The sequence below is a fragment of the Hippoglossus hippoglossus genome, chromosome 19, assembly GCF_009819705.1.
Source record: "Hippoglossus hippoglossus isolate fHipHip1 chromosome 19, fHipHip1.pri, whole genome shotgun sequence".
Lineage (NCBI taxonomy): Eukaryota > Metazoa > Chordata > Actinopteri > Pleuronectiformes > Pleuronectidae > Hippoglossus > Hippoglossus hippoglossus.
In genome coordinates, this window is record NC_047169.1 from 7,896,822 (window position 1) to 7,923,233 (window position 26,412).

Below are 26,412 nucleotides of genomic sequence, written 5' to 3' on the forward strand. Positions count from 1 at the left end.
ATCGTTACCGTCACAAATGTTGTGAATTAGCTCCAAATGGCGAAGACTCAGTCACTGACTCCGCCATTGTGGTGGGGGTTGCAGCTGGATGTAAAATATACTCATTGAAACATACTGTACAGAACAAACTCTGCAACAACGGGTGGAGTACGTGAAGTCGTGGTTGTTGTTGTTGTTGTTCATCGACAGCTACAAAGGCAACTTTTACAAAAGCAACGATTTTGATCCGATAATTATAATAATCACTTCTTGCAGTAGTTTTTTTTTTTATAGCCGGTCTCTTCGAGTGACCCTCATTCCCCAAGATGGAAAAAAACTAAAGAAGTCATGGATTCTGGTCACGACTGTCAGCTGTGCAAACTAATAGTTGAGGGGTTGTGATGCTTCTCTATGTTTGTCTGTATCTACATTTTATGTTTGACTGCTTGTACAATAATCGCTGCAGAGGTGAATGAAAAAAAAAAGTTGCTGTCCTTGTGTCATCTGATGTCAACTGATGCTTCCGTGTTTTGCAGGTAAGAGGAGATCCTGGATCCGGGTCTGACACCTACATGCATCCAGGTGTCAGCGCGGTTTCCCCGAGCTCAGCACTCGTCCTCCGCTTCTCTGATGGGTGGGATCAGGCTGCTTGTGGATTTATACTGACTGACTTGGTTGACGGCGAGCGTATTCACAGGCTTGATCTGTATGGTCCTCAGGTGGGTATTCTCCGGCTCATCTGTAAACCATGTCTTTTCTGAGAAAGAGCCATTGAGACAAAGAGGAGGGGGACGTCAGACTGTTATCGCAACGTGGACGTCAAATACATCGGCAGCATCACCAATTTGTTACGTTTCAAGTGCACATGGAACATTGTACATTTTAAAGGAGATAGTGTGAATTTGATGGGGTAGAACAAAATTCTGACATGATATTAAAAAAATAAGAAGCTCAGAGTTGGAGTTTTAACGGCAGGTAAGTATCACTGAACATCTCGTTGTCCCAGTTTCACCTGTGTTTTTCAAATATGCCGTACTGCCACTGAAGCATGCTGTGTTGTTGGGTCATGCAGGTTTTCATACGTCACTTGTACTAAATTCGAAGTTAATGCTTTTAATTTCACAATTCATACATTAGGTGTTTTTCTGTCTTTTTGAGGGGCTTCAGGCTTTTGGCTTGATGCAACTTTCTTCTCTTAAAGAAGGAAATAATTCTGGCGCGGTGTATCGGCAGTGATTCATCCGCTTGGCAATATCCACGGTCATGCATTTTCATCAACATGACTCGAGGCTGTACATTAACACATATACCCGTAGCTACACGTTGCCAATACTAAAACATCAGACATGACTTGATACAGAATAAAGTGAAGTAGCGTCAAACCATTCACTTGCAATCACAGTCAGAAAACCCCACAGTGAGACTGCATAGGTCATAACCATGCGCTGCCGATGCAGTCACTCGGAAACACCGAACTACTTGGCTTTCATTCAGAGGGCAAGATGTCAGCGAGGACACGACTCTGCTCAATGCATTATTTAACATCATGCATAATCATTCACGTCCATACCTTGGCCCACTCTATTCATCCTTGTTGCACTTTGGAAAAAGAAAGTGGTACACTAAATGTAAGCTAAATGGGAAATACTTACATGAGCGTTAATGACAGAAAGTGCAAAACAGAGAGGCTCTGGTTACATGTGGATGTAGAGCAGGTTAAACAGGGGGGGGGGGGGGGGGGGGGGGGGGGGGGGGGGGGGGGGGGGGGGTAGCGACCAAACAACTCAACAGAAAGTAAAGAAAAACAGAGCGACAGAAAAATGTTAAGTGCCATTGCTTTGCCTCTAGCCACCAAGCAGCCATATTGTATCCATGCCTACAGCCAAAACAATCAGGAAATGATGCTGTCCATGTTTATGATGTAATTCAGAACCCAAATTAGCAGCATGCAGCTAACACACTAAACGTGTTACATAATGTTAAAGGGCTCAACGACTCCATGTCAAACGTATTGTCAATGCATTTCTATAAGATGTGCCGTGTAGATTAGTTTGAGCGGCTGAATAGGTTTTATTTTAGAACAGATTACTAACCATATAAAGCTCGCCGTGTTCATTCAGCAGCTGTGGAAATGCAGCATGTGCTCATTCATGTTTTTGAATGAACAATTAAAGAATATCTGAGGGTAAATATTTTTTATCAGAGAATCAATCGATTATTATATTAGAAAGTACTTAGAATTCATACCTGTGTCAGTCCAAAATCCTCTTAATGGGTTAATAAAAGAGAATATTTAGGTATTTGTAATTGAAGTACACAGAAGGATGGACAGAAATGGTCATTAACACTGCTACTAAAATTTTTTGTACAATATTACAATTAGGGTAATTTAAATTCATCATAACATGTCATGCTCCTGGGGGGTTGACTTTCTGGAGTTGTCCAAGGAAAAATGTGAGTTTGGAAATACCCCGATAAAACTGCAATTCTTGGCATAAAAATGTACAAGAATGGAATATTCACAACCACAGTAAAACCGAAAAGCCTCAGTGCGTATGAAAGACTGAAAGCCCTTTGTGGTTGCTTATTTTACCTTATGACTAGAAATGGTCCTGCTCCAGAGGCAGCTGTTCTGTGCGGTGTCATTAAATGCAAACTAAGACAATAAAGAAACACACAGACAAACATACACACATTTCCTGGACCCTGCGAAAGGGCGGCGCACAGTGGACAGGCAGTGTTCACGGACACAGAGAGTCCGAGAGCTTTACCGGGGCACGTACTTTTGTTTCTCTCGTTGGTCCCTGCTCTTGGCGCGGTTGGTGCGGTTGATGGTCGGGATGGAGTGGACGGAGGAGCTCTTTTTGCTGGAGGAATGGGATGAATGGGACGAGTGGGAGAGGTTGGTCCGAGACTGGCCGGCGTTGTGGTCAAACTGCATCAGGCAGAATATCAGGTCTGAGGGCACCAGCTCAAACGCATACGGTGGATTGGTTATGACATACCTAGAGGAGAGGGGGAGCAGATGGGAGGCCAGTTCTAAATATAGTGTAGGTAGAAGTGATTTTTTTTGACAAAGCCCTATTTTTCTTTTCATGGGTCCCAGTTGCGAGCGAGGACGCAGCAGGTCCGTCGCACTCACCGTTTGGTGCATTGGCCTTGTGCGTTTAAATGTGCGTCTCGTAGCCGATAGATGCCAAAACACAGCATGTTGTATGTTTTCAGGGCTTTACAAAACAGGTCGCCATAACAACCTCCGTCCTGCAAAGTAAGGAACAAAAACACAGTGAAGTGCACAATCTGTATTTCAACAAAAAGCCACACTTACATGAACATTTTTTTAAATTTAAAAATCTTCCTACGCTTTACTTTGTGGATGGTGTTTCTTTTACAGTTTCTTTTCTTCTGTGAGCACTGTTGCTACTGAGCAGAAGCTGTTACTTTGTGTGATCTGTCAGTGCAACGTTCTCCTACAAACATCGTGGCTTGTCTACATACAAGCAAACAGCGATCTGGAGTCTGGCTCTTTTATGCTTCCCACTTAGTTTAAATCTGTTTTAAAGTTTTTCTTTGATTCTGTATCCATCATCTGAACCATCCTTATGTTCAATTAGGAATTTTTCTCTTGCGGCCACATCCAGGGCAGTTGGCTACGATCCTATTGACCTTAGACTTCATAATAATATGTGCAGCTGTGGTCACAGGAACATAAATCTACTGGGTGATGGTCTTATCCATTTACTTAGTCCTCATCTCCCTAAACAACTGTTTTCCTTTCCTTCTCTTGTCTCGGTCCAGTGTGGTAAAAACAATGATACCTGAAACCATACGAGGAGCTTTCTCCATTCAAAAAGACTGAATGACTGATTTTTAGATTGAAGATAACTGTGTCTAACAGACAGAAAATAATCTGGTAGAATCCACTTTTGATTCTCAATTATTTTGTCGAGGCCATTGTGGATATGCTAAGCACTAGATCTTATGTCTGATAATCTAATCTGATGATGCATGGTTTGTATTTAAGCTCTTCATTTTACCTTTTCACCTATTTCAACTATTTCCTGACGTAAAATCCCTTCTTCTTGAACTCGGAATCACAGCTGCCCCCGTTTCTCGGAGTCCTTCCTCTAAAGTCAGCTCCCACAATGCAAGGCGACAAAGATGTGCTCAGCCCCCCGGGTGACAAGACCAGTCACTTACCCCCAGGTCGGCAAAGGGCCCGTCGTACAAGGCCAGCTGTGCCACGCGACACCTGTCCCTGTTCGCCAGGGTCTGTGGCGTGCTGTAGCCACCACGCAGCGCGTTCTCCTCCGCCAGCAGCCCCTCCAGCTCCGGGGTCGCCCCGCCTGTTACCAGCGTCCGGATCAAGGTGAGGATATTATCATTGAAGTATGTCTGAAAGGATGAAGGTAGAGAGGATGTGAATCCTTAAGCAACCGCCAGCAAAGTCACAACTGAACCTTCTCAAAGTGCCCGGCCAGGACAAATGGTGCTATCTAACTCTTCTCTGTCACGTCACATTGCTCTGTACACCCGGTGAGAAGACAGGAGAATCCAATTACTGCAGGTTACTCTCACTCCCATCAGAGAGACACAGAAAGTCCATGAACACATTCGTGCTGTCCAGGCATTTTGATATCCAGCTTTACAGATTGCACGTTAAGCCACTTTTCTCTTCTCAGTGTAGTTACCTTTTTAATTGCTTTGTTAATTCTAACAAGGGCACATGTCTGCCCTTTGCTTTGCTCCGCAGTCCCTTGTCTCCCCCTCCTGTACGGCACAGTGACATCTCCCTCGGCTGCTGACAGCACTATTGACCAAGATGATGGATGAGGGCTGTCCATTAGGTAGCATTACCTTTGTCTACACTGGAGCGCACTTGAAGGCAGCTTTGTTCGAACCTCACTCAAACTGAAGGGCAGACAAATGAAGCCATCACACCTAGAACAAGTTCCAGTCCTGTCACCTTTTGCTTTTAATGGGAGCAGAGTGCGCTTTCATTTTTTTTAAATCTCTGTCCTGATATCACACCACAAGACTTCTGTGCATATTTCAGATCGCTGACACGTATGATGTGTCACAGCACAAAAACCTCATAATCTCTTTATCGCTACACATTTGTCTGTGAGATGCATTGATTCTGACTTACAGCGCTCATTAAGGAATCCAGCACACTGACTGCAAACGCCGTCCCACAGGCGAATGGCTGAGTGAGGTATAACTCCGTGTCGGGGTCGTCGTCGTCATCTTGGTCCAGGAACTGCACATTTGAGTCATTCACTATGGGTGTTAAAGTAAAAGGAAAGTGGTTATTTAAATTCTGCTTGTTCGATTTCTCCAAAATAAAACCATGTTTAGTGGGTTTGATTGGAGAAGCATGGATCAGGCAAATACTTCAGTTGATGTGAAGAGGAAAGACACCAAAGTAAAAGTGGCTGTGCACAACAGTCAGCGGCTGCAGATATGGACTGTATTACAAATCTGTTTTTGACGAATTCTCCTTTTTTGGGGTTTTGTTCTGAATTTGGGCAAAATTGCTTCAATCAAGTGAAATGAAAAACAGTCAGATCATCGTGTTTGAACTTGTGGCCCACATGCCACAGCTACATTCCATATCCAGGAGATTCATGCACAATCATAACACCATGCACATTGTCAAAAGCCCCGGGCCTCGATTCAAAGTCCTCCTGAGGTCAATATGAGAAACACCAATAAGCCATGTGTTTGTCTTGCAAATCCAAGACAGAACTTCCAATTACTTGAACTTGCATGTCAAAACAAATGAAAAGCATCTCATTGCCCCAGAACCTTCTTTGAAGATGTCTTTCAGCACCCGAAAAAAAAAAACATGTGTAGTAGCTGGAAGAAAGTAATGATGTAAAAAATTTAGTTTTGAGAAGCGCTACTTCTGTGAGGACAGAAATAAACCGTCAGTCATATCGACAGGGCTGAGATGAAAGAAGGGCCGGAGAATGTGATCCGACAGAAGATGCTACGAAAACTGCCACGAGGACTTCAGAGGGATCAAAGGCCTTGTAATTCTTAGAAAAATAAAAGGGAACAATTTTGCCTTGAGATAAGGGGCCAAAACAAGACAGGCAATTTCAACCAGAACCAAGGGTAGAATGTGCTCAAAGTGATGCTATGGGAATGGACTGAGCCTTCTTGTGCAGCAAGAGAAATCAAAAGGAAAAAAGCTGATATGGAGGCAGCGGCAGTTACAAACACTGCAGCACAGGACAGAGGCTTCTTACCCAGCTCAGTTATCATTTGTATGTTGATCCCACTGCTTTTATCCTGACTGAATGAAATCACAGGCACTTTTTTGCCCGGCTTTGCTAATGGTGCTGGACAAGTGTTGAGGAAAAAACAGTTACTGGAGCAAAAATAAAACAACAAAATCTCAACTTTTAGTGCGGTTAATCACGCGTTGACAGCCTGTAATTGCAGAAATGGTGTTTTCGCATCTATTGACAACTTTTTAACGAAAAAAAAAAAACAAGTTAGCATATCAATCATGTGACGCAGCCGAGCAGCAGCGATCGTACCTAGTTCTGTGATGATGGGAATGTTTGCTCCTGTGGTGACAGACGTCTGCCTCACTAATCCATGGACGGGGCTGTTTTCAGGAGACGATCGGTCCATCCCCGGTGGTGTGAAGCCTAAACACACACACACACACACACACACACACACACACACACACACACACACACACACACACACACACACACACACACACACACACACACACACACACACACACACACACACACACACACACACACACACACACACAACACAAAGCACATGTGTTAATGCAATATTCAATACTTCATCAGCAGCTACAAACAGGCATATCAGCAGAACTAATACACAGGGGCTACTTCATCCATTGCCGGCCACTAGTAAGGCATTAAGTTGCTGAGTGCGATGTTAGCGCACTCTTGACAAGGGCCAATATTAGTCTATATATAATAGATGTCACATACTGCTCATTTTGTTTCCCTCAGACTGTGTGTGCACGTAGACAAAAACCTTTTAAACGCACACACATGCACGCACATGCACGCACAGAGAAACGCATGTACAGTGCGGAGCCATGAAAAAGAAAAAATAACTGACGCAAGATTGAATTCAGATTGACTTGACATTCCTTGCTTTCCTCGGACTGACAAGTAAGCACATTAAATCAATGATGCTGTATGTATTATACATGGGCCGTGTTTTGACATCCATCACTTACTGCTGACTCAGGCAAATGCGAGGTCATACATGTATTAGAGGAATAATGAAATTGGCAGGGAATTTTTTTTCCCCTGTCCTCGGGTCAAAAAGGTTTCTAAAAGCATTTCTCTCAATGACCGTTATTGAAGGGCCATCACACGCTGACTGATTGCGTCGCTCACTGGTTTGAACGCTGTAACGGGCAATATTCATAAATTATAAAACATTGTTATTTTTTCCACAAAGCAGTCCCACATATTGCAAAAAATAAAAAGCGTGCGAGCCAGGTGAGGCCGTTGTGCCGACGCGGCGCTTGTTGCCACCAATTAGGTTTGTGAAGAAAGCAGTTGTTATAGTAACCTGAGGAATAGTCACTTGGGTTTACTGTCAAATGCGGTGACATGGGGTCAGCGAGGCAGCACCCAGTGAGGGATATTCTCTGTGCCAGCGCCCTGTCCCTCATAGGCAGTGCAGTGAACTATGATAGGGCACTCCTTACCTTGGGAATTAGCCTGCAAGACCCCGATGCTGTCGTCAAACTGCATGGATTTGATGTTGAGTGACGCCAAGATGCATTCTTTGTCCTGCAGTGATGCGTCGTCAATATTGTTCTGATTGGCTGACAGGATGACACACATGTCACAGAGGTTGATGTTGACAGCCCTCAGATCTGCCCGACTCAACGGTGTGCCCTTTGAGAGGGAGAGAGGGGGGGAGAGAGTTTGTTATCCCAGGGATCGTAATGAAGACGTAGGTAAACGTAACTCTTACGTTTTGGCGTTTTCATCCTCGAGACTTATTTCAACCTGCTCCCCAATAGAATATTATAACATTTAGTAGATTTCCTTTGTCAGAAATGTGCTTAAGGACGTTAAGCTGATACCTGAACAAAAATCAGATAGAGGTGTTTGTGTGGGATGTTTTTAACTGATAAGCTGCTTCCTGGCTATTGTTACACTTATTGTATTGATTAGGTTATTCTAGGTAAAGATCATGGTTTTATTGACCCTAAACATTAAAAAGTTGTCCTGTTTAAATATCCCCCCAGAGTTAGGATGGTGTAATTTAAAAGCTTATTAACTAAAACCAAATTATTTCCCTGATCTTAACCAAGGACTTTGAGTTGTGAAGTGTGAAAATATCATGTTTTAGTTGCCAAGAGTGAATGTTTTAGGGAGAATTCATGAAACATGCTGACAATCAAAATAAAATCAGCAATAATATTTTTGCATGAGGATTGAACAGTTTGCAGATCCATGTAATTTAAATATTTCTCCACTTTATTATTGAAACATGGCATTTTGTTTCTGCAAATGAGTTTTATATGAAGTCTTTAAGAGACAGGGTCATTCATTTCGTCAAACCTGTTACAGTTCGACAGAATAATGTTTCAAATGTGCGATTTGCTTCACTCACAGGCAGAATGGAAAGTTTGGGGAAGTTGTGAAGAGTCTCCCACTCGCGCTTCAGATACTCGAGCGAGCCGACAAACACAATGTGCTTCAGCTCGTGGTAGTGAAAGTTGCTCGCTCGCAGCGGCATGACAAAGTTCCGGAGACCGATCAAGGCAGATTTCACGTCTCCGAAGATGCACACGACCACGTGACCACTCAGGACAGTCATGGCCGCCTCGCTCCGGGTCTGAGGGGGAAAAGAAAGAACAAGGGGATAAAGAAAAGATGTTTATAACTGGAAACTGTCTTTTTAAACAGATGTGTCACTTTCTCCTCTTTTACCTCATGCTAGCAAGCTGTTTATGACTATTAGAGTCATTTGAATAATGGCATGTGTATCAGTGCAAGACACGTTCTATGTACAGGTCGTCCATATAGCAAATGACAAGTCAAACACCTCATTAGAGTGTTTAAGTGCCCTGTCGACCTCTGATGGTGCTTTGTGACGTGACACATCTGTCACCGGGCAGAAGAGTGTCAGGGAAAAATGACGTGTGGCGCGTAAAAAAGGAGCAAAACCCACCAAGATGACCTTCTCGATGTCTTTGGACTGGCACCAGTGAAACATCCCCGTCGAGTCGTATTTCTTTATGTTCTCGTCCATGTTCTCAATCTGCTCGTTCCCGGGGACGAGGAGTGGGTCATGTCTAATCACACAAAAGACGAGAGGGAGGCAATGAAAGAATGTCATCGAGACTCCGTGACTGTGGATTAAAATGAACTCGCTCTGGGGATTTGACTAATGAAGCCAAAATATTAAAAGATAACCCTGCAACTATAGTTTGCTGGCAGGATTACAAAAGGTGATTAGTCAGAAAAATGTGACGACAAATGAGTGAGAAGATTAAACACAATGAATTCAGATGAATAAATTCAAATACTAATGAATAAATAAATAAATAATATTTTAAACATTAAAATGTCAAAAAACATTCATAACACACCATCAAATTTCAAGAATCAGAAAAAAGAAATATCACTCATATTAAAAAAAAGTAGCTTTTTTTTCCTCTCCGTACTCCTGTCAGAGGCCATCTGCACAAATGCCAACAACGCTGCCATGTCATCAAGCAGAGCGACATCAGCGGCGGCAGCCAGGCGGAAGGAGATGGCAGCAACACACTGCGCTGACTGGCATGAGCACGGAGATGCAATTACGCCCCCTTACAGCATACAGCTTCTGACTTAGTGGGCCGCGCCGTAAAAGCTTTAACAGACCAGACTTTAAATATTTCAGCAATTTGCCCAATCATATTTGCTTTCCAAAGTGAAGGGTATTAATTTTTAAAGGGAGCATCGGAACTACATAAGCTAATTTCACTGAGCGGTGGGCGCCATCCCAGCCAACACTGACCACTGAAGTGGCCTCCAGGCACGAGTACCTGCGGTTGTATCGCGCTTGTTCAGGTCAGAGCCTCAACATCGTTTGAGTTCCTAGTTCTGATGCTTTTGATACCAAAACCATCATTTAGATTTCACACCCAAAAATAGAAAAAAAAATGTAACATACAATTAAATAGTAGATTAACTGGCAACAAACCCGAATCGCAAAAAAATATATAATAATATATTTTTAGATCAAAAATCTTCTTCCTTACAGATATTTTGACATGTGGCAGCTGGAAAATCACCGGTCTAAATAATGAAGTGAATTAATGATAATTGTGTGATTTTCCTACTATGACATTTACAAATATCTGCTGAGAAAACATTAAAGATGTTGTATTTAACGTGTTTAAATGTAGGAATTTTTAGCCCCAAAAAACAATAACAAGGCCCAACAGCCCCCTTGTGAAACTCCATTTAAATTCATTAGATCTTGATTTTTATTTTGCTCTGCACCAAAATGCACACACTCATGAATCACAATGAGTCCCCATAAACATTTCAGATTATTTTCATCAAGATCCATGAACTATTCTCTGGTACATAAACTCAATACATGATAATATTGTTTTTCTGACTGATTTCTGTCTTTTAACAGTGAAGGGAATATAAAAAGTCAAAATCACTACAACCAGCCAATGCGGTCGAACACGACCAGCCACAGAGGATCTACTGAGCCGCCGCGCTGCCCAACACAATTCCCCTCTCACTAAATCAACTTTGTCAGATTGAGATCACGGCTGAAGATGTTTTCTCCTGAAAACACAGACAGCCGCCTTCTGTCTCTGTCTGAAACCTCTTAAATACTTCACGTCCTCTCCACATAAGAGGAGCATCTCTTTAATCCGTGTGAGTACTTTAAAAGAATGCTACCTTAAGTAGCACGTTAAGTATGCATGAAAGTGTCAGCTGAAACTACCATCCCTCAGGCTCCGAGAGACTGAAGCCAAAAAAGCCCGCCTTTGGGCTTATATACCCCTAGGCAAGACCTGGATGTACTTTCAAGGATAGAAGCAGTTGGAGAGGAAAATGTCTTTTCTGCCACTTTCAACCTCTCAGGCTCAAATTCGTCAAAGCAATTTTAATTCAAAGGGACACGGTGTGTGCAAATTGAACTCTGTGGCTCAAGGTATGTAAACATTATATTTTAAAAGTGCAAAACTCGAGAACTGAAGTGTACGATGCACAAGTGGGATTAAATACATCGCCTCGTCAAAGTTCAACACACTGGAAACTCAAAACTCTTTTTCTGTATATTGCTTCATTAACATCCTCAAGTAGTAGGATTGTTATATTACAACTGGTGGCGGCACAGTGGTACAGCGGTTAGCACTGTGGCCTCTGCGTGGGTTTTCTCTGGCTTCCTCCCGCAGTCCAAAGACATGCAGATTGGGGTTAGGTCAACTGGAGACTCTGAATGGACCATAGATGTGAATGTGAGACTCTTTATATGTTGGCCAAGCAATGGACTGCCGACCTGTCCAGGGTGTGTCCCGACTCTCGCCCCATGCCAGCTGGGATTGGCTCCAGCTCACACTCATTCAAGGATAAGCGGTATAGTTGATCTATAAAATGTCAGAAAGTATAAAAAAATGTTCATTTACGGGGGGGGGGGCGACCCGGTGGCGGAGAGGTTAGTGGGCATAGCACATGGGCGCATTCGCCTTGAGCTGTTGGTCCCTATGACTCCCTTCCTGTCTCTCCTTCACTCTACTGTCAAATGAATAATTATAATAATAAGTCTTCAAATGTCGTGTGACCTTCACAGTTTTTTATTTACGATGATGTAAAAAACTAAATAAGATCCTCACTTTTGAAAAGCTTAGATCCAACAAACGTTTGCGTTTCCTGTTTAACGAATCGGGATGTTGATTAATTTCCTGTCAACAGACTAATCTATTAACATTAATCCTGCATAACTCTCTTCGTTGTGTTCTATATCATCAGTCTCTGCTTGAATCTAAGATGCAAGACTGAACGCATTTAGTGGTTTTACACCTCAGCTAAATATTTCATCAGAAGTCAAATGTTTCAGCACTCACTCAGTGGAGCCGCTGTCACTTCGGTTTGTCCTTGTGGAGATGACTGGTGAGGCAGCGCTCTGCCAGGATAGCTATCGCTCACTGTCAGCCATGACGGCCTGTCACTATCCTGCACCGCCAATTGCCTCAGCGGTGCTGCCGCAGACATGACGTGTGTGTCACAGTGCGGCCCGATGTGACCAAACGTGTTGTGACATCCCACAATTAGATGTGTCTTATGACCCATCAAGGAGCCTGTGGAAATGGTGTTAATTTCAGTGAAGTCGTCGTCACTAACTTCCAGACGGGGCGTGTTACTTTGCTGATACGTGTGGAAACGGGAGACGGTTCTCGGCTTCCGCGGCTGAACGCTTGCTTCTTTTGTGCGGTTTGTTTCATTACACGGAGCAGAGGCGAGGTGACTGTCATCCCGGTGAGCGCTCGTCGAAACGTTCAAAGTGCTCAGCGCCATAATGCCTCTGCTTTAGTCGCTAAATGACACATCTCAACCGCAAAACACAAGGCCAGGTGTCTTCTGGAGGAGCGTGATGACGGCGGAGAGAGAGACATAAAGTAGACATGCAGAATATGTAGATTTTTCTATTTCAGCATCACCGCACTGGCTCAGTGTAACCAGAGCAGGCAGAGTCTGAAAACCCATCCCCACATGTAAACTGACAAAGGCTTGATCTTCAAAACCCACAGCCAATCTGTTGATCATTACTTATTTACAAAGGCCTTGAGGCCGCAGGTCCTGTAAAAACACATTTGATACAGTATACACCCAGATGTTTTTTTCTCTGCTTGTTGCAATGAAGTATCCCCGAGGCTACCGCAGCGAATCCCTCTCCGGCGAGAAGGCAGCAGACGCGCTGCATGAAACAACACATCCACCTGTATCGTTCGGTGAATTAGCATGGCAAGTAGATGGATCGGTTCGCCGGGGCTGATATAACGCTGGTGGCGATAGCGCTGGAGAAGCCGGGTATCGACTCCCGAGAGTTTGGGAAACGACCTGGAGCGATTCAACTTTGACACCGTTTCGAACCGGATCAAACAAGAGCAAACGCCCACCTGAACAAACAGAGGCCACGGATCAAAAGGGAAAAATGCTAAATTATGCACATAAACACTCTTTTTAGATATAATATGAAGTCATTTCAATAGCTACAAAAGTTGATCTGTATTCTACTCATAGTATTAAACAACACAGACATCTGTGGATTCATTTTCTAAAAGCCAAATAAATATCAAATTAGCGATGGGAATACAAAGTCAAGTTTTAATTCAATTCCATCCATGTGATTCCACTTTGTTGGCTTCACGTCACGTTCCCGGACTTCCCTGTCGCCTGCCTGCTTCACAACATGGCACGTAATGACAGTGACTACTACTATTATCATCCGTCTAATGGCCTCTGGTTGAATAACATTGTTATCGCCAGTCAAAATCAATGAGCGCAGGTTTAATTTTACAGGACAAGATAAAAGCAAGGTAGCATTTGAATTCACCTTTCATTGCGATGATACATATCATCTGTGGCCTTACGTGCTGAAAAGCGCTCAGAGGGATCCAACAATAGATGAATGGCCTTGGGCTATCTCTCCTTTAGAGCTCCTCTGCCTGCCTGGCTGTCATTAGTGCCAGGCCTGTTTAAGAGCTGCAGTCTGCGGGTGTCACATGAAACCTCGTGGCATGGAGCCCCTCTGCGACTCTGACATGCTTTCCATGGAAACAGGGGCACTGCAAATGTTTGCTAACATGTTTTCCATTATGTATTTACAGGAAAGTTTAGAGACTGATATCAATATTTCAGAGAATTAAAAAATATGAATATTTCTAATAAAAACTGTTTATAAAAGGCTCCTTAATAATTCACAAATCAATATTTCTGTATAAAGAAGGGATCCGATCATTATGCAGAGTGGGAACGGTGCTGCTTCTAAGGACGAGCCCACAAAGAATAATCACCAGACTCAGACTCTGCAGTTTCCCTCAACTCCACGTAGCATTTTTAGCATCTTTGAACTCATTGCTTGGGTTTCATGACTCAAAACTGAACATTATCTGGCTCCAAATGATGAAATGGCGGCACCCGATGTCTTTGAACAATTGGAGGAAGTGGAGACAAGTTACAGGTAAATCAAAAACGTTTCAATGTTGTGTTGGACAAATTCTGAACATGAATATACTGTGCATGAACAAAACGTAAAACCAGACGCAGCAGACACGTCAGCGGTGATATCTTACCTCATCATCTTTGGCGAGGAGTTCGGAGAATTCCTCATGCCTCCATTACGTTGCTTCTTTTTGGGTGACAGTGCCGACTGTTGGTCCTCTTCGACTGCAACGAAAGGCATCGGGCGTGAGGGAGGGAATTATCAGAGGAAACGCACAATCCACATGTCATAACAGCAAAAGGGCAACACAGCACGGCGTGAGTTTAGTGAATTCAAAGAGATGACACGACACGAGTGGGAAGTGAGTCTGGGTGAATAAGATGGAACAACATTTGCATTGTTGTGTGTGAGGATGCAAACATGCAATTGTGCCGCCTTCAACCATCATGCCAGAGCCTGATCTGCTAATCTAGAGAACTGCTGTAATCTACATGTCTGCAATTTATATGATTCAGGTAATTCAGTACCTCAACTTTTTAAATCCCTGGTTAGAACAACTTTCTTCAGAACTAGATTCAGATAGATTTCTACATCGGCCATGCTAATCAATCACAATCTCCTTTAATTGAAATAATAACCTACAGATATCCAGTCTGGATTCTTGGTCTTTCTTCATTTTAGGGAGTTGACGCCCTTGGCTCATATAATTAGTTTGGTCCTTGTGCCAGAGTGATTTATGTACAGCCGAGATGCCCCTCGGACATCGTCTTCATCACCACACAAAACGGCACCGAGCTCTTCACAGGAAACGGATTACACGTTTTACCCTGGAGTTAAGTAATCAGGCAAATATTTTCCCAAGCTAATATCAGAGTCGAGGAAAAAACAAATCGGCTCAGTCGGTCGTCAACGGCAAAATCAACACAAGCGGCGAGAAAAGTGTTGTTCGCTAATAGCGTTTTAACAGCCGTCATCTGCACTGGGAGTAGTTTGTTACAGGTCACGGAAAAAATACACTTGAGTGTCTTTAGAGTGAACTAAAGGAGCTTTCATTAGAGCAAATGAATAGTCTTAAAGATCATGCTCCTCTGCAGATGAACGCAGGACTTCGAGCACTGTTAACATGTGTGACAGTGACACCATAATGGAGCATGTTGGAATACAGGGCGGGGGGGGGGGGAAGTGGGGAGGGACGCTCCAACACACTGGCCCTTCACATCTTGCTCGGCCTGTTCAATATTTAATGTTTCACAGCTGACAGCTGCACACACTGGGTCATTAGTAAGGAATGCTACACATGCAACCACTCCAGCCTGGCAAGCACATGCTTCGGTTGTGCCATTGTTCGAGCGCAGGCCTGCCAAACACGCCGAGGTGGGGCGGGGGGTGGTGGCGGAGCTAGCCCTTACGGTGCCTGTGACTGAGTGCGCCGTTATTGGAGTGACCGGGGTGGTATCTGTGTTTCACCGGCAGGCTGCGTGCCCGCTGCAGCCGGATGGCCTCCTCTGCCGCCCTGGGTCGCCGGCCCACCTGGCCCAGGTCACCGCAGCCCGCGGAGCTCAGTCTCAGAGCGGGGGGCTCTGCGGGGGGCAGCAGGCTTCCCTTGCGGTTGTTAACCAGAGGGACCGACACGGCAGCAGCTCCGCTACGGGGCCCCCTACAGGCCTCCTCTGAGTTGTTTCTCAGTTTAGCTGACTTGTATTGGATAAGGGGGCCATCTTTTACTGCTAAATGAAGAGGAGTCAAAATCAGCAGCTGCACGATTCAACTTAATGGGTTGTCTGTTTTTTTTTTAAGGTTTATTAGGCTCAAACCACAAACCCCTGGTGGTATCCAGCCATGTTGACAGCTTTGGTTTTAATGTGTCATGGTTTTAAACTTTCTGCCTCCCTCCCATAATGGAGGTGAATAAAATTTAATTTGTGGTGCTCACAACTCTGAAACAGAAGAAGTGTTCAGAGCGTGTTTGTGGATCATCTACAGTAACTAGAGCATTGTTCTGAAAAAGACTCTCAAGAATCTCAAAACACGGACACAGCAAACTGAAAGTATCTGCATGTCTCAACACCGCAGAGAGGAAGACGTCGCTTTGTGATTTGGGTGAACTAGCGTTTTAATTCCTCACGTTGAGCACGCGACAGGATCTGATTGGAACTGACTTCAATAAGACCTGCAGTGTGTATGTTAATAAAACATCTTGTGACTCTTATCATAATTAAAGCACAATCACAGGTTTTGGGGGGTAATTCTTTCTGGCACAAGAATGCTAATAGCTGAATAATTAAAAAAACTCATTTTTATTAAACACCACTTAACCACTTGCTCTAGCCACCAATGAAATGTTGGATTTGACATTTACTTTGATATTTATAATAAGCATGAATTAATAAGTATGCTTTCAGGTGTTCCAGCGTTTGTTATGCCATAAGAACAAGGAGGTGACAGTGTGAGTTAACCACCACGAGCTGCTGTGTGCAGTTTACGCCTGATGAGGGAGGAATGAATTCAGTGTCCTCTTCCCTATTTGAGATATAAAAGCTCACGGATTGCAGCGGTGTTAGAATGGAGGCAAACCTAGTAAAGATAACATGATAAATTGATAGAAGGAGGCAGAACAACATGGTCCCCTCACTCCGAAAAGAAAAATGGCTGGGAGCTAAAACTGAAGAATAGAGATGATTATTTCAACAGTCAGCTGTCGAGCAGATTATCCTTCCTCCTCCAGACCTGCACTGTTCATCTGCCCCATGTCAAACATGCACAGCGGCTCTGCAGGACAATACCAGGGTGGCATCTTTGTTTTCATCTGAACCACGAGGTTCACACTCCTGAGCTGACAAAATATAACACTAACCCCTCAACCCTTATTTGATGCCTGTTTCCTAAAAATAAACCTGTTCTGAATCATGTAAGAAATATAAGCACTTGAATGGTTTTAGATTTAATTCATCCGCCCTCACAGTGAAGCGGCAGCACCATCTACTGCTGAGCTGTAACTGAGAACCACGCACACGACACAACTTCCTGATGCATGTGAAATATAAGGATGGATGATGACAGAGCGACGGACACAACAGCCAAACACAGCAGGTCAGAGGCGAGTGGCGACGGCGGTGGAAGGGTTAGAAAACAAACGGCCAAACGAGAGAATGGAAATCAAAACTTACTTGATTTGATATATCCATTGTAGCTATTTTTAGCTGAGAAGAATGCAGAGACAGATGAGAGGTTACAGAGAAGATCAGGTCGCAATGAAAGCAAATTATAAAGGACAACTGGGGAACTGGAGGGATTTCTCTGTGAGGCACCTTAAAAGAAAAACAACATGGACCAAAACAACGAGAAATAAAAACAAGCGTCAGTTTGGAAAAGGGTTTTCAGTAACGGGGTCAAAACGTGTTTGTAGGTTGTCACCAGCGAAATATGAAAAAATCCCATTGGAGGCGCTGAAGTGGGCACCGAGTTTCGTAAAACAATATGTTCAGATGTGTAGGTTTAATCGGAGCTAAATTTGGTTTGAATATAAATCGTTTAGGGCTGCAAGTTATTTCAATGATAAAACTGATTATTGTCGAAACTACTTCATTGTTTAGTCTATAAAATGTCAGAAATTAATAAAAACTGGTTACATATATAGTAACTGATGTTTTAGCAGCATTAAATGACTATATTTCAATGTGAAGCAGATCCGTACAGAGCACACTTTGAAATATAGTCTTAAAAACGTTATTTACCTATCTATAATTTAAGTTTTTATCCTGGTTGTCTAGATTTCTTTTAAAATCCACTAGCTGCTCACTGGGTAAACCTGCGCTAACGTTCAGTCAGTAACTCACAACATGTGACAAAACTGTGCGTGTTCTCGTTTTTTGAGTTCATAGCATCGTGTTTATTCTCTCCTCCTTTTTTCCTAAAAGCTGTTTTCCTTTCCTCAGCACTGCTTGACACAACCTGCACGGATGCATGGAACTTTTCTGTGAGTCACTTTTTTTTTTGGGAGCCGTGAGTCGCACACATGCTCATTAGTACTTTATTTCAACCCCTTGCTCACAATAAAGGTCATGCATTGAGCTTAAGGCAGGACAGTGACAGCAATGTTCAAACAGGGACCTTGCTGGTCCTGGCATCTGTCGCCTGCAATCGGAGGGCGCGAACAGAGTCACAGGACTAACAGGCTAGCATCTGTCCCACAACGAGAGAGGAGGAGAGGGGCGGGGGCACTCGGCTGCCTGGTGGTTAGGAACTGTCAGGCTGAGTTTCATGACAACCGGTAGCACTCCAAAAATGAAAATGCAAACATAATTTCCATGTCAGGCCGCATAAGGCCTCGCTCCGTGCGTCTCCCGCACTGTGTCGACAGCAACTCCAGAGCTGGGCTCCAGCTTAGCTGGCCGGGGCGACGCTCACAGCACACAACCCTGGAAGACATGTGGAGGGGTGGAAACGCCCAGAGATGCTCGACTATACACAACATGGTCCTTGATCAAGAGCCTTTCGCTAAAACTGTGTGACAGACTACAATGTTTCCAGCAAATTGTATTAACGCCGTGCAGATGCAGACACATTCTTCATGCCTCCTGCAATATATCAGTGCAACTTAACACGGCCTCCGGCTTTAAAGGGCAATCGCACTAGAATTAAGGAGGAATCTCCATTCAGCCAATTCGAATATGATCCAGCACTTTTCTGTTGTCCTCTGTTCCTCTTATTTAATCCAGATCTACTATATTCTTGGAATTCTGTTGTACAACTCAAACAAAATCATAAGACAAGAGAACCCTCAGTTTAGCCTGTGTGGCGCTGATTGTGCATTTTTCAGTTTTTAGAGATTTTAAAGTCAGTGGTTGTTCAAGCGTTTGATCCTAATTTAATATAAACAGTTCATTAACCTCAATATCTAGAGATATCCTCAGAAAATCCCCTCAGGTGCTCTTAAGACTTTTATTCTAATTAATTGATTGTCAGTAGCGTTTACACATACAAATATCTTAAATCCAATCGTGTTCACCCGTCTCTGGAGGCGCACAGAGAGGAAACGTTTCTTTATCTTTATTACTCTCCAGTGACGTCATTATAACATTATAACGCACAGCTTTGCATTTATTTAGCGCTTCTGCTTTAAAAGCTGAAAATGTTGATGAGATCACTGGAGTTTTCACACTCTGCAAAATTGTTGTTGACCCAATTTGAGCTAACGGTCAGTTTGAATTCACATTCTCTGAAAAGCACCAGCGGAGCAGTCACCCAGCATGCCTCACCACAGCTTCCAGTCACCTCCGAGAGCACAGCACAGGACCAGGAGCACCAGCAGACTGACAACAGTGAAGAAGCTGAAGCAACAACTACACCCATGACAGTGACGACACGGCTGCGAGAGCCAGACAAGCGCACAGAGCTGGAGACACGGTGCACGGTTAACACAGTGCATGTTGCACAACACTAAAGGGCACATGTCAATGGCGACAACTTACAGGCACGTAATGTGGTTGTGCAATCATTAACAGAGACAGCAGAGAGTGGGATGTCGTGTTGAGGGGAGTCCACGTTACAACGCACATTAACCGGCATGCACGAGCAGCCCCGCTCTGCTGAGCGCCCGCAATCAAAACAGCATGCCAGTCTTATTTTCTTGTAGGCGGCCATCTTGGCTACAGTCAGGGGTTCAGACAAGAGGAGAGGGAGAGCAGGTTAACGTCGAGGGTCGTTCTGGAGAGAAGTGGACAAAGGAGGGACAGGGCACAGAGGACGGCTGCTGCTGCTGCTGGGATGCACAAGATTCACTTTGACTCGACAGCGGGCAAATGTCAGATTGGGAATTTGGGTCATTTCTGGGACAAGCGTGGGAAATATCACGAGGTCAAAAGGTCAATAGGTTTTGGGGGTAGAAAGCTGAGGGTGGGGTTGGGTTGGATTTGGGTCATAAATGTCTTCAACAGGAAAAGAAAACAATAACTCATAACATATCTCCACCTGAGCTGAACATAACCCTAAATGCTTTTGTTTACTCCATAATTTGGTCATGTGCTGTACTTGATACTATGACTCTTTCTATGACAGAGATTTCTTCTGACAGTGTCTCTTATAAAAAACTAGTTCTCTGGGCTTCTAGATGAATCTCAAGAAAACCAAAACCAGTTCAAACACTGGTGTGACACTGTGTGAAACCATAAATCTGACATCATGTAACAAGTATCCTACACGACTGCTATTTGTTCCAAAAATATCCTTGATCTCAGATGTGGGGCCTTTCCAGCTGTGCTCCTCTTGCAAGGATGTTGTGTTTGTCGAAGGATTACGGGGACACCTGGTGGTGATCTGGAGTATTACTAACTCGGGCTGGCATGAGTGAAACTTGGGGGATCCTGCAGTAACTATTTCTTTTAGCATTTTCCAAATAATAAGAGTAATGGTTAATGTAGGTAATTTACACGCAACTCTTTATCCTTTTGTCTCTTTTTGGTCTTTTCCCAAAATTGCTCATTTTAGTCGAACGTTTTTTTTGGTCAAATTGAAAGATGTGCACGCGACAACCAGGGGACCAGGCAGCATCAACCGTTATACATGCAACATTTACAGTACACTCAGGCTGTGTTTTCAGAGGAAACAATCCGCATTACTCACAATATATCACTATAAAGTGACGTTTTTTTTTTTAAAGTGTGCAAATTTCCAAGCAGCAGGAAAAGAATGCATCAAATGTTAAAGATTAATTATTAGCTGTAATGGTTAAGGTGAAACAAACTGTTGGAGAAGAGACAGAACATTGAAATGAAACATGAGGGTTTTGATGTCTACAGACACACGATCCATCCAGGTACCAGGTCACGGTGTCTGTGAACGCCTGCTCACATCACAACATTATCAGTGAACTGTAACAGCACAGACACACATTATAAACCAACAGAAAACATAGCACACGACATACAAAATGCACATTTAGACTGAATTCACATGTGAACTTAGAGGAGATAACTTGCTTTTAGTTCTCACTTATCTGTTTCTGTTAAATAAATACATGGAAAAGAGAATATGTCGTTAATGCAAAATAATCCACAGATATTGTGGAATAAAAAATAAAGGTTAAGTTCACCCAAATCCCAAAAAGCAGAAGCAGTTATATTTCTAAACTTCAGAAAATAAAAACAAAAACAATTAGCAAGACTTGATGCGACTGTAAAGCTGTGTTTTGTAATTTGGGTGAACTGACCCTTTAATATTGAAAGTATTTACGTCATATACATAAATATAAATCTTCTTTTGTTCTTTTGAGGGAAACTCAGACTGAACCTGTTTGTTGACCCTGTGACCTTCCTTCATGCACAACTTACAAATGCTCTGTGAATGAATGTTGATGAAGTCAAACGGACGTAATGTGTTGATATGTGGTCACTTACATTTCTTGCATCCACATTTCTTTATTCTTTTGGGATCAGATATGTCGTCGTGGCAGGATTTACAGTAAAACAACGCCCTGAGGAGGAAAACAAGAATCCCTGTGAGAAAACTCCACATGGAGTATATAAAAAAGGAGTCAGGCAAGATTCAGGCATTAGTCAGTACGTGAGGTGAAATGCTGGTTAAGCCGTTCTATGGAAGCCCAGTGAGGTTAAATTATATTTTGTTGTATCATGTGTTCGTGCAGTGAGGGCACAAGTCTCTAATCCTAAACTAATACCCATTTAAAATGTCCGTTACCTCTTTACTTCTTTGGCATCGCTGGCAATGAAGAAGCCCAAGGTTCCCTCCTGCATTTTCACGTGGTTCCCAGGGTTGATCAGAGTGCTGTGAGGATTCACAGACCACACATGTCAGAGTGGGAAGTTACTGAGTCTGCAGTGATTAGTTCTCACTCATCTGGCAGGTTGGTCTCTGTTTATTAAATGAAGTCGATGTAGGCCGTGACACTTCGGACGGTGTAAAATGAGCATCGGTCCGTTCAAACAAACCCTCGTGTGTGTTTAAAGAAACCAACGGCCAACCTCCTCCATTCATTTGTCAGGACGGAGTCGTAAAGACCTGTGGTGTTTGTGAACAAACCAATTTACAAACCAATTTAGCCCAGTCTGTAAAGAGCCCTGTGTTTGCGGTCAAACAGAGACACCGGTTCATCACTGAGAGTAAATACTGACGGCAAACACACCTGTGTATTCACGTTTCTGCATCCGTGAATTGCAATGACAAGGATCCACTGTGAGCATCTGCACTCACCTGCTTTCTCTTATGTCAGACTTGTACTCGATAGCGATCAGCAGCAGCTTCAGCTTCACGTAGCAGAGTCTGCAAAAAGAGAATAACAACAGTTACACCTGCAGCTAAACACTCTGTACTTTCAGAAGATCACCTGATTCATATTTCTGAGGCTAAATAAACATTTTTCCTGAGTGATGTACTTTTTGTGAATCAATTTAACTTCCAGAAATCCAATAGTGGAAAATGTGAATCATTGTAATTTGTTATATTGTATATAAAAACTGAGAAAGTAGTCTTCTCTCTTCTTGAAATAAGTAAAATTCAATTAAAAATTCAAGGGAGGCTTAACTTACATCTAGAAAATGATTTTAATCATTTAAACAAAATGAAATCATTATCTTACGTCTTTCACGCAGCTGTTTGCTTCACTTTCTCAGTTCTAACTCGTCATTTAAAGCATTTAAGTTACTAAAAAGAATTGTGCTCAAGGCCACACAGTTTAAATCTGTTGCATCCGGGAAGCACAAAAACCAAAAGTCGATGTTTCTGTGCACTTACTCGCAAATAACAGGGAAAGACATGCCCACGAAGGCACTGGACAGGTACTCAGTGTACATCTCATTAGCCACGCCCTCCAGGTAATACTTCTGCCACGTGTCCTCCTCGATCTGTGACAGAGATTAGAAGAAAACAGACAGAAGCTTGTGTCGTTACAAAAAAATACTGGAAGCAAATTGTCATTCATCTCCACCCACTCACCAGATGCTGGAGGCCTCATCTGGGATAATCATTAGTTTCTACTCAGCCTATTCTAATGTCAACACAAATGTAAACACAGATTGATGCAGCTGCAGCTACCTTGATGAAGGACCTCATGGAGAACAGGTTGGCCAGCATGGTGGAGAGCCCCTGAGCCAGGCAGCTCTGGGCGATGAAGCCCAGTTTGAGCTCTGCGAGGCAAATGGCGTCGTCGCCCTCCTTCCAGGTCCAGCTGGGGATGTTCAGCAGGTGGGCCTGAGAGGAGCAGAGGGTGAAACATGAAGTTATGTGGTTGTTTGACAAAAATGAAACTGTAAACTCTTATTAAGCTTATTTCTAACATGGTTTCTAAGATGTTAAAAACCAATTAAAGACTAAACAATACATTTAGATCTAACTTTTAATACAAAATACTAAATGCACTAAACTAAACTTCAGGAGCACTGATCTAATTGTATCCTGTACAATGACAATAAAGCTTCCTATTTTATTTTATATTCTAAAATACAGCAATAACAAACTTAGAAGGAATGATCATTAGAGATGATTTAAGTAGAAATAACTGACTCTACCAACCTTATTGTGGTACTGCAACATCTGAGTGATTATTCTGATCTTTGGATGGTAGTTCTTGATGGAAATAACCCTGAAAGAGACGCAACAAACTCAGAACAAGTTTTCCAACGTCCAACTTGTTCTCCTCTTTTCAATCGTGTCATTCTAAAACACAGGTTGAAGTAACAGTTCATCTGTTAAGATAATTTAAAACAGTTTGTTTGAACAGATTCATGTTGATTCTCTCAGCATTCGATGGTTTTCCAGACGGAAAACTGAACACCAGGAGTTTGTTCATGTTGAGAGTGAGATCCAGCTCTGACACACTCACTTACACTTGATTTGAGCTGATATCAAACACTGACATTCACTTCCTGTCGTCTGAGCATTTAGTAAAACTCACCTAACCTATTGTATCTGGATTTACAAACTGAATTATTCAGGATTAAAGCTGCACGTCTTTTACGTGCAGCTTTAATCCTGAATAATTCACCATCTTTAAAGATTCACATCACAAGATGAGGCAGTGGAGGTGGGGAGATGATCAACTGGGGCCACAGAGGAACGCACGTGGTCAGCAACGTTACTCTGACAGTCTGTGGCATATTACAAGGGAAGGTAATCCTCACAAAAATCCTCGCCATGACCCTTCGGGGGTTCCGTAGAAACTCAAACCTCAGTTCTCCTCATCTGTGATTGTGCAATCAGGGAGTTCTGCCAATTTCACTCCCTCTGCTTATTTTTGCAAAAGCTACAACACGATTGAACAGAATTGGCCTGAGGGTGAAAAGCAAACAAAACAAAACAAGAGTAAAACAATAAATGTTGAGGAAGCCCCTGTGGTTTTACCTCATGATGTTGGACGCATCCTCAGCATCGGGGTCAGCGCAGTATTTGTTGGCTAAGATCAAACAGGCGTCAGCAGATTCGATCTAAAAACAAAATCACACACAGGAAACACAATGAGTAACACAAATCAATACAAACAACAGTGTTGTGCAGTTTAAAGACACCACAACGGTAGAGTTTCTCCTCAGAGCTGCGTTTACCTTCACTCTGGCCAAGTCGTGTGGGTTCAGGACCGACCCTTGGTAAAACTCCACTTGGGTGAAGTGTCGCTTGAACAAGGCTTCCAGCTCAAGATTAGGGGAAATACTGAGAGACAAAAAGAGAGAGAGTCTTAACTCGGAGGAGAAATACTGTTTCCTATCTGCTAAATATGTGATGTTTTCTACTCACTTATGGAGAAAAACAATTTCAACATTGACATCATCCCTGTCCTTGTGTAGGAAGTCTTTTAGAAAGTTGGACACACTCTCCAGTGTTATATGACCACAGACCACGATGTGCCTGGAAAACGAGGTGCAGAACAACAATGAAGCTCAAGGTGGAATGCAAAAAATCGGCGACAAACACACACGAACAAACACAGAAAACGTTTCTTCGTCTTTGTCCTGGAATAAAAAAAAACAAAACAAGGTAACTCTGACAGGAGAGGCACGTGACGGGAATGAAAAATAATCTGCACTGTTGTGTTCAGGTGATTGATTTGAAATCTGTGAGGGAGAAATGATTAAAAACTGTGTAACGGGACGAGGACGTTTCGTGTTCCTGCCGTGACCAGCGGCGGCTGAGTGACGGGGTCAGAGAGCAGCGTGGATTTCACTGTCAGATTATAAAGGATCAGAGTTTACTTAGATGGAGATTATGAAAGCAGCACACAGTGTATCTTCATTCTCACGCATCGCAGATCCTTTAGGAACACACTTTAGATTCATTTATTTTTATCATCAGTAGTATATCTTTATTGTTTTATAGTTGTTTTCAGGCGTTGACTCAGTTAAACGTTTGTTGTGGTGGAAATGCTTCGTAGCTGGAGGCCTCACTGTGTCTTCATGGCTTTAATCTACAATAAATGCAGCAGAATCATTTTTCATTTTGCATCACTTGTTTCTCTAATTTGCAAAGACAAATGACAAATGACAAATGACAACAGGTAAAGACATCAGGAAGAGGAGAGAGGGAAATATAAAAATGAAGCTAATAATTCAGTCTAGTTGTGAAAAATGGCTGAAGTAGAAAAAAACAATATGCTTTGATATTTAAATAGGAGCCAAACAGAGAACTGCTTCTTCAGAATGTGTAACTCTCTTTTAACTCCCTCTGGTGGAAATAAAATGGACAAGAATGACTTTTAAAAAAAACAACAACAAAAGAATCATATTTGACAATGTTTCCTACAGAATGTCTGATTTCTTCAGGTCTAACTAAACAAAATAACTAAACAAAGTAACAAGAGAGCGTGCTACAATAAGCCGTATTTTGTTTGGAGGCATCTGTTCAGAAAACAGCTTCAGAGCTCGGGACATGAGTTCACATGTCACTGACACGTTAAAGGAATAGTTTGACATTTTGGGAAATACAATTATTTGCTGTCTTGCCGAGAAGATCGACGTCACTCTCGTGTCTGTACATTAAGTGGGGAGCTGGAGCCAGGAGGCGGTAAATGTCGCTCAGCAGGGGGCGCTATGTCCACAAATAAACCCAATAGACAGATGTGTTTTTTGTTTCCATGCAAAAATATGAAGAAAACATCAAATATAAAGAGTTATGACCTTTGTTACACACCATGCTGAGAAAACTGGCTCCTGGCTCCAGCTCTGTACTTGAGAGTGAGAAAGTGAATACGTGTTTTTCTTAAAGTGTCGATCTATTCCTTTA

At 42.9% G+C, this 26,412-nt stretch overlaps 1 protein-coding gene across 14 annotated transcripts in view; it reads right to left on the reverse strand.

Moving 5' to 3' along the window:
* Positions 1–261: 261 nt before the first annotated feature.
* LOC117752546 (calcium-activated potassium channel subunit alpha-1-like) overlaps positions 262–26,412 on the reverse strand; it is a 69,524-nt gene continuing 43,373 nt past the window's right edge. For 2 of the 14 annotated variants that reach the window (XM_034569954.1, XM_034569953.1), the window contains exons 10-32: positions 24,931–25,041; positions 24,741–24,846; positions 24,541–24,623; positions 23,713–23,782; positions 23,236–23,391; positions 22,936–23,045; positions 22,396–22,464; positions 21,883–21,969; positions 21,582–21,658; positions 20,809–20,817; positions 19,659–19,835; positions 17,355–17,387; positions 14,318–14,411; positions 9,184–9,307; positions 8,623–8,847; positions 7,706–7,898; positions 6,528–6,641; positions 6,234–6,326; positions 5,129–5,259; positions 4,180–4,374; positions 3,122–3,240; positions 2,763–2,984; positions 262–736 (exon numbers count right to left, since the gene is read on the reverse strand). In XM_034569954.1, the coding sequence (XP_034425845.1) occupies positions 715–736; positions 2,763–2,984; positions 3,122–3,240; positions 4,180–4,374; positions 5,129–5,259; positions 6,234–6,326; positions 6,528–6,641; positions 7,706–7,898; positions 8,623–8,847; positions 9,184–9,307; positions 14,318–14,411; positions 17,355–17,387; positions 19,659–19,835; positions 20,809–20,817; positions 21,582–21,658; positions 21,883–21,969; positions 22,396–22,464; positions 22,936–23,045; positions 23,236–23,391; positions 23,713–23,782; positions 24,541–24,623; positions 24,741–24,846; positions 24,931–25,041 (2,620 nt within the window). In that variant the 3' untranslated portion in view covers positions 262–714. Of the gene's footprint in view, positions 737–1,549; positions 1,579–1,832; positions 2,662–2,738; positions 2,985–3,121; positions 3,241–4,179; positions 4,375–5,128; positions 5,260–6,233; positions 6,327–6,527; positions 6,642–7,705; positions 7,899–8,622; positions 8,848–9,183; positions 9,308–14,317; positions 14,412–17,354; positions 17,388–19,658; positions 19,836–20,808; positions 20,818–21,581; positions 21,659–21,882; positions 21,970–22,395; positions 22,465–22,935; positions 23,046–23,235; positions 23,392–23,712; positions 23,783–24,540; positions 24,624–24,740; positions 24,847–24,930; positions 25,042–26,412 lie in introns of those variants that run through there. The other 12 variants (XM_034569966.1, XM_034569955.1, XM_034569956.1 and 9 more) reach the window with 12 other exon arrangements.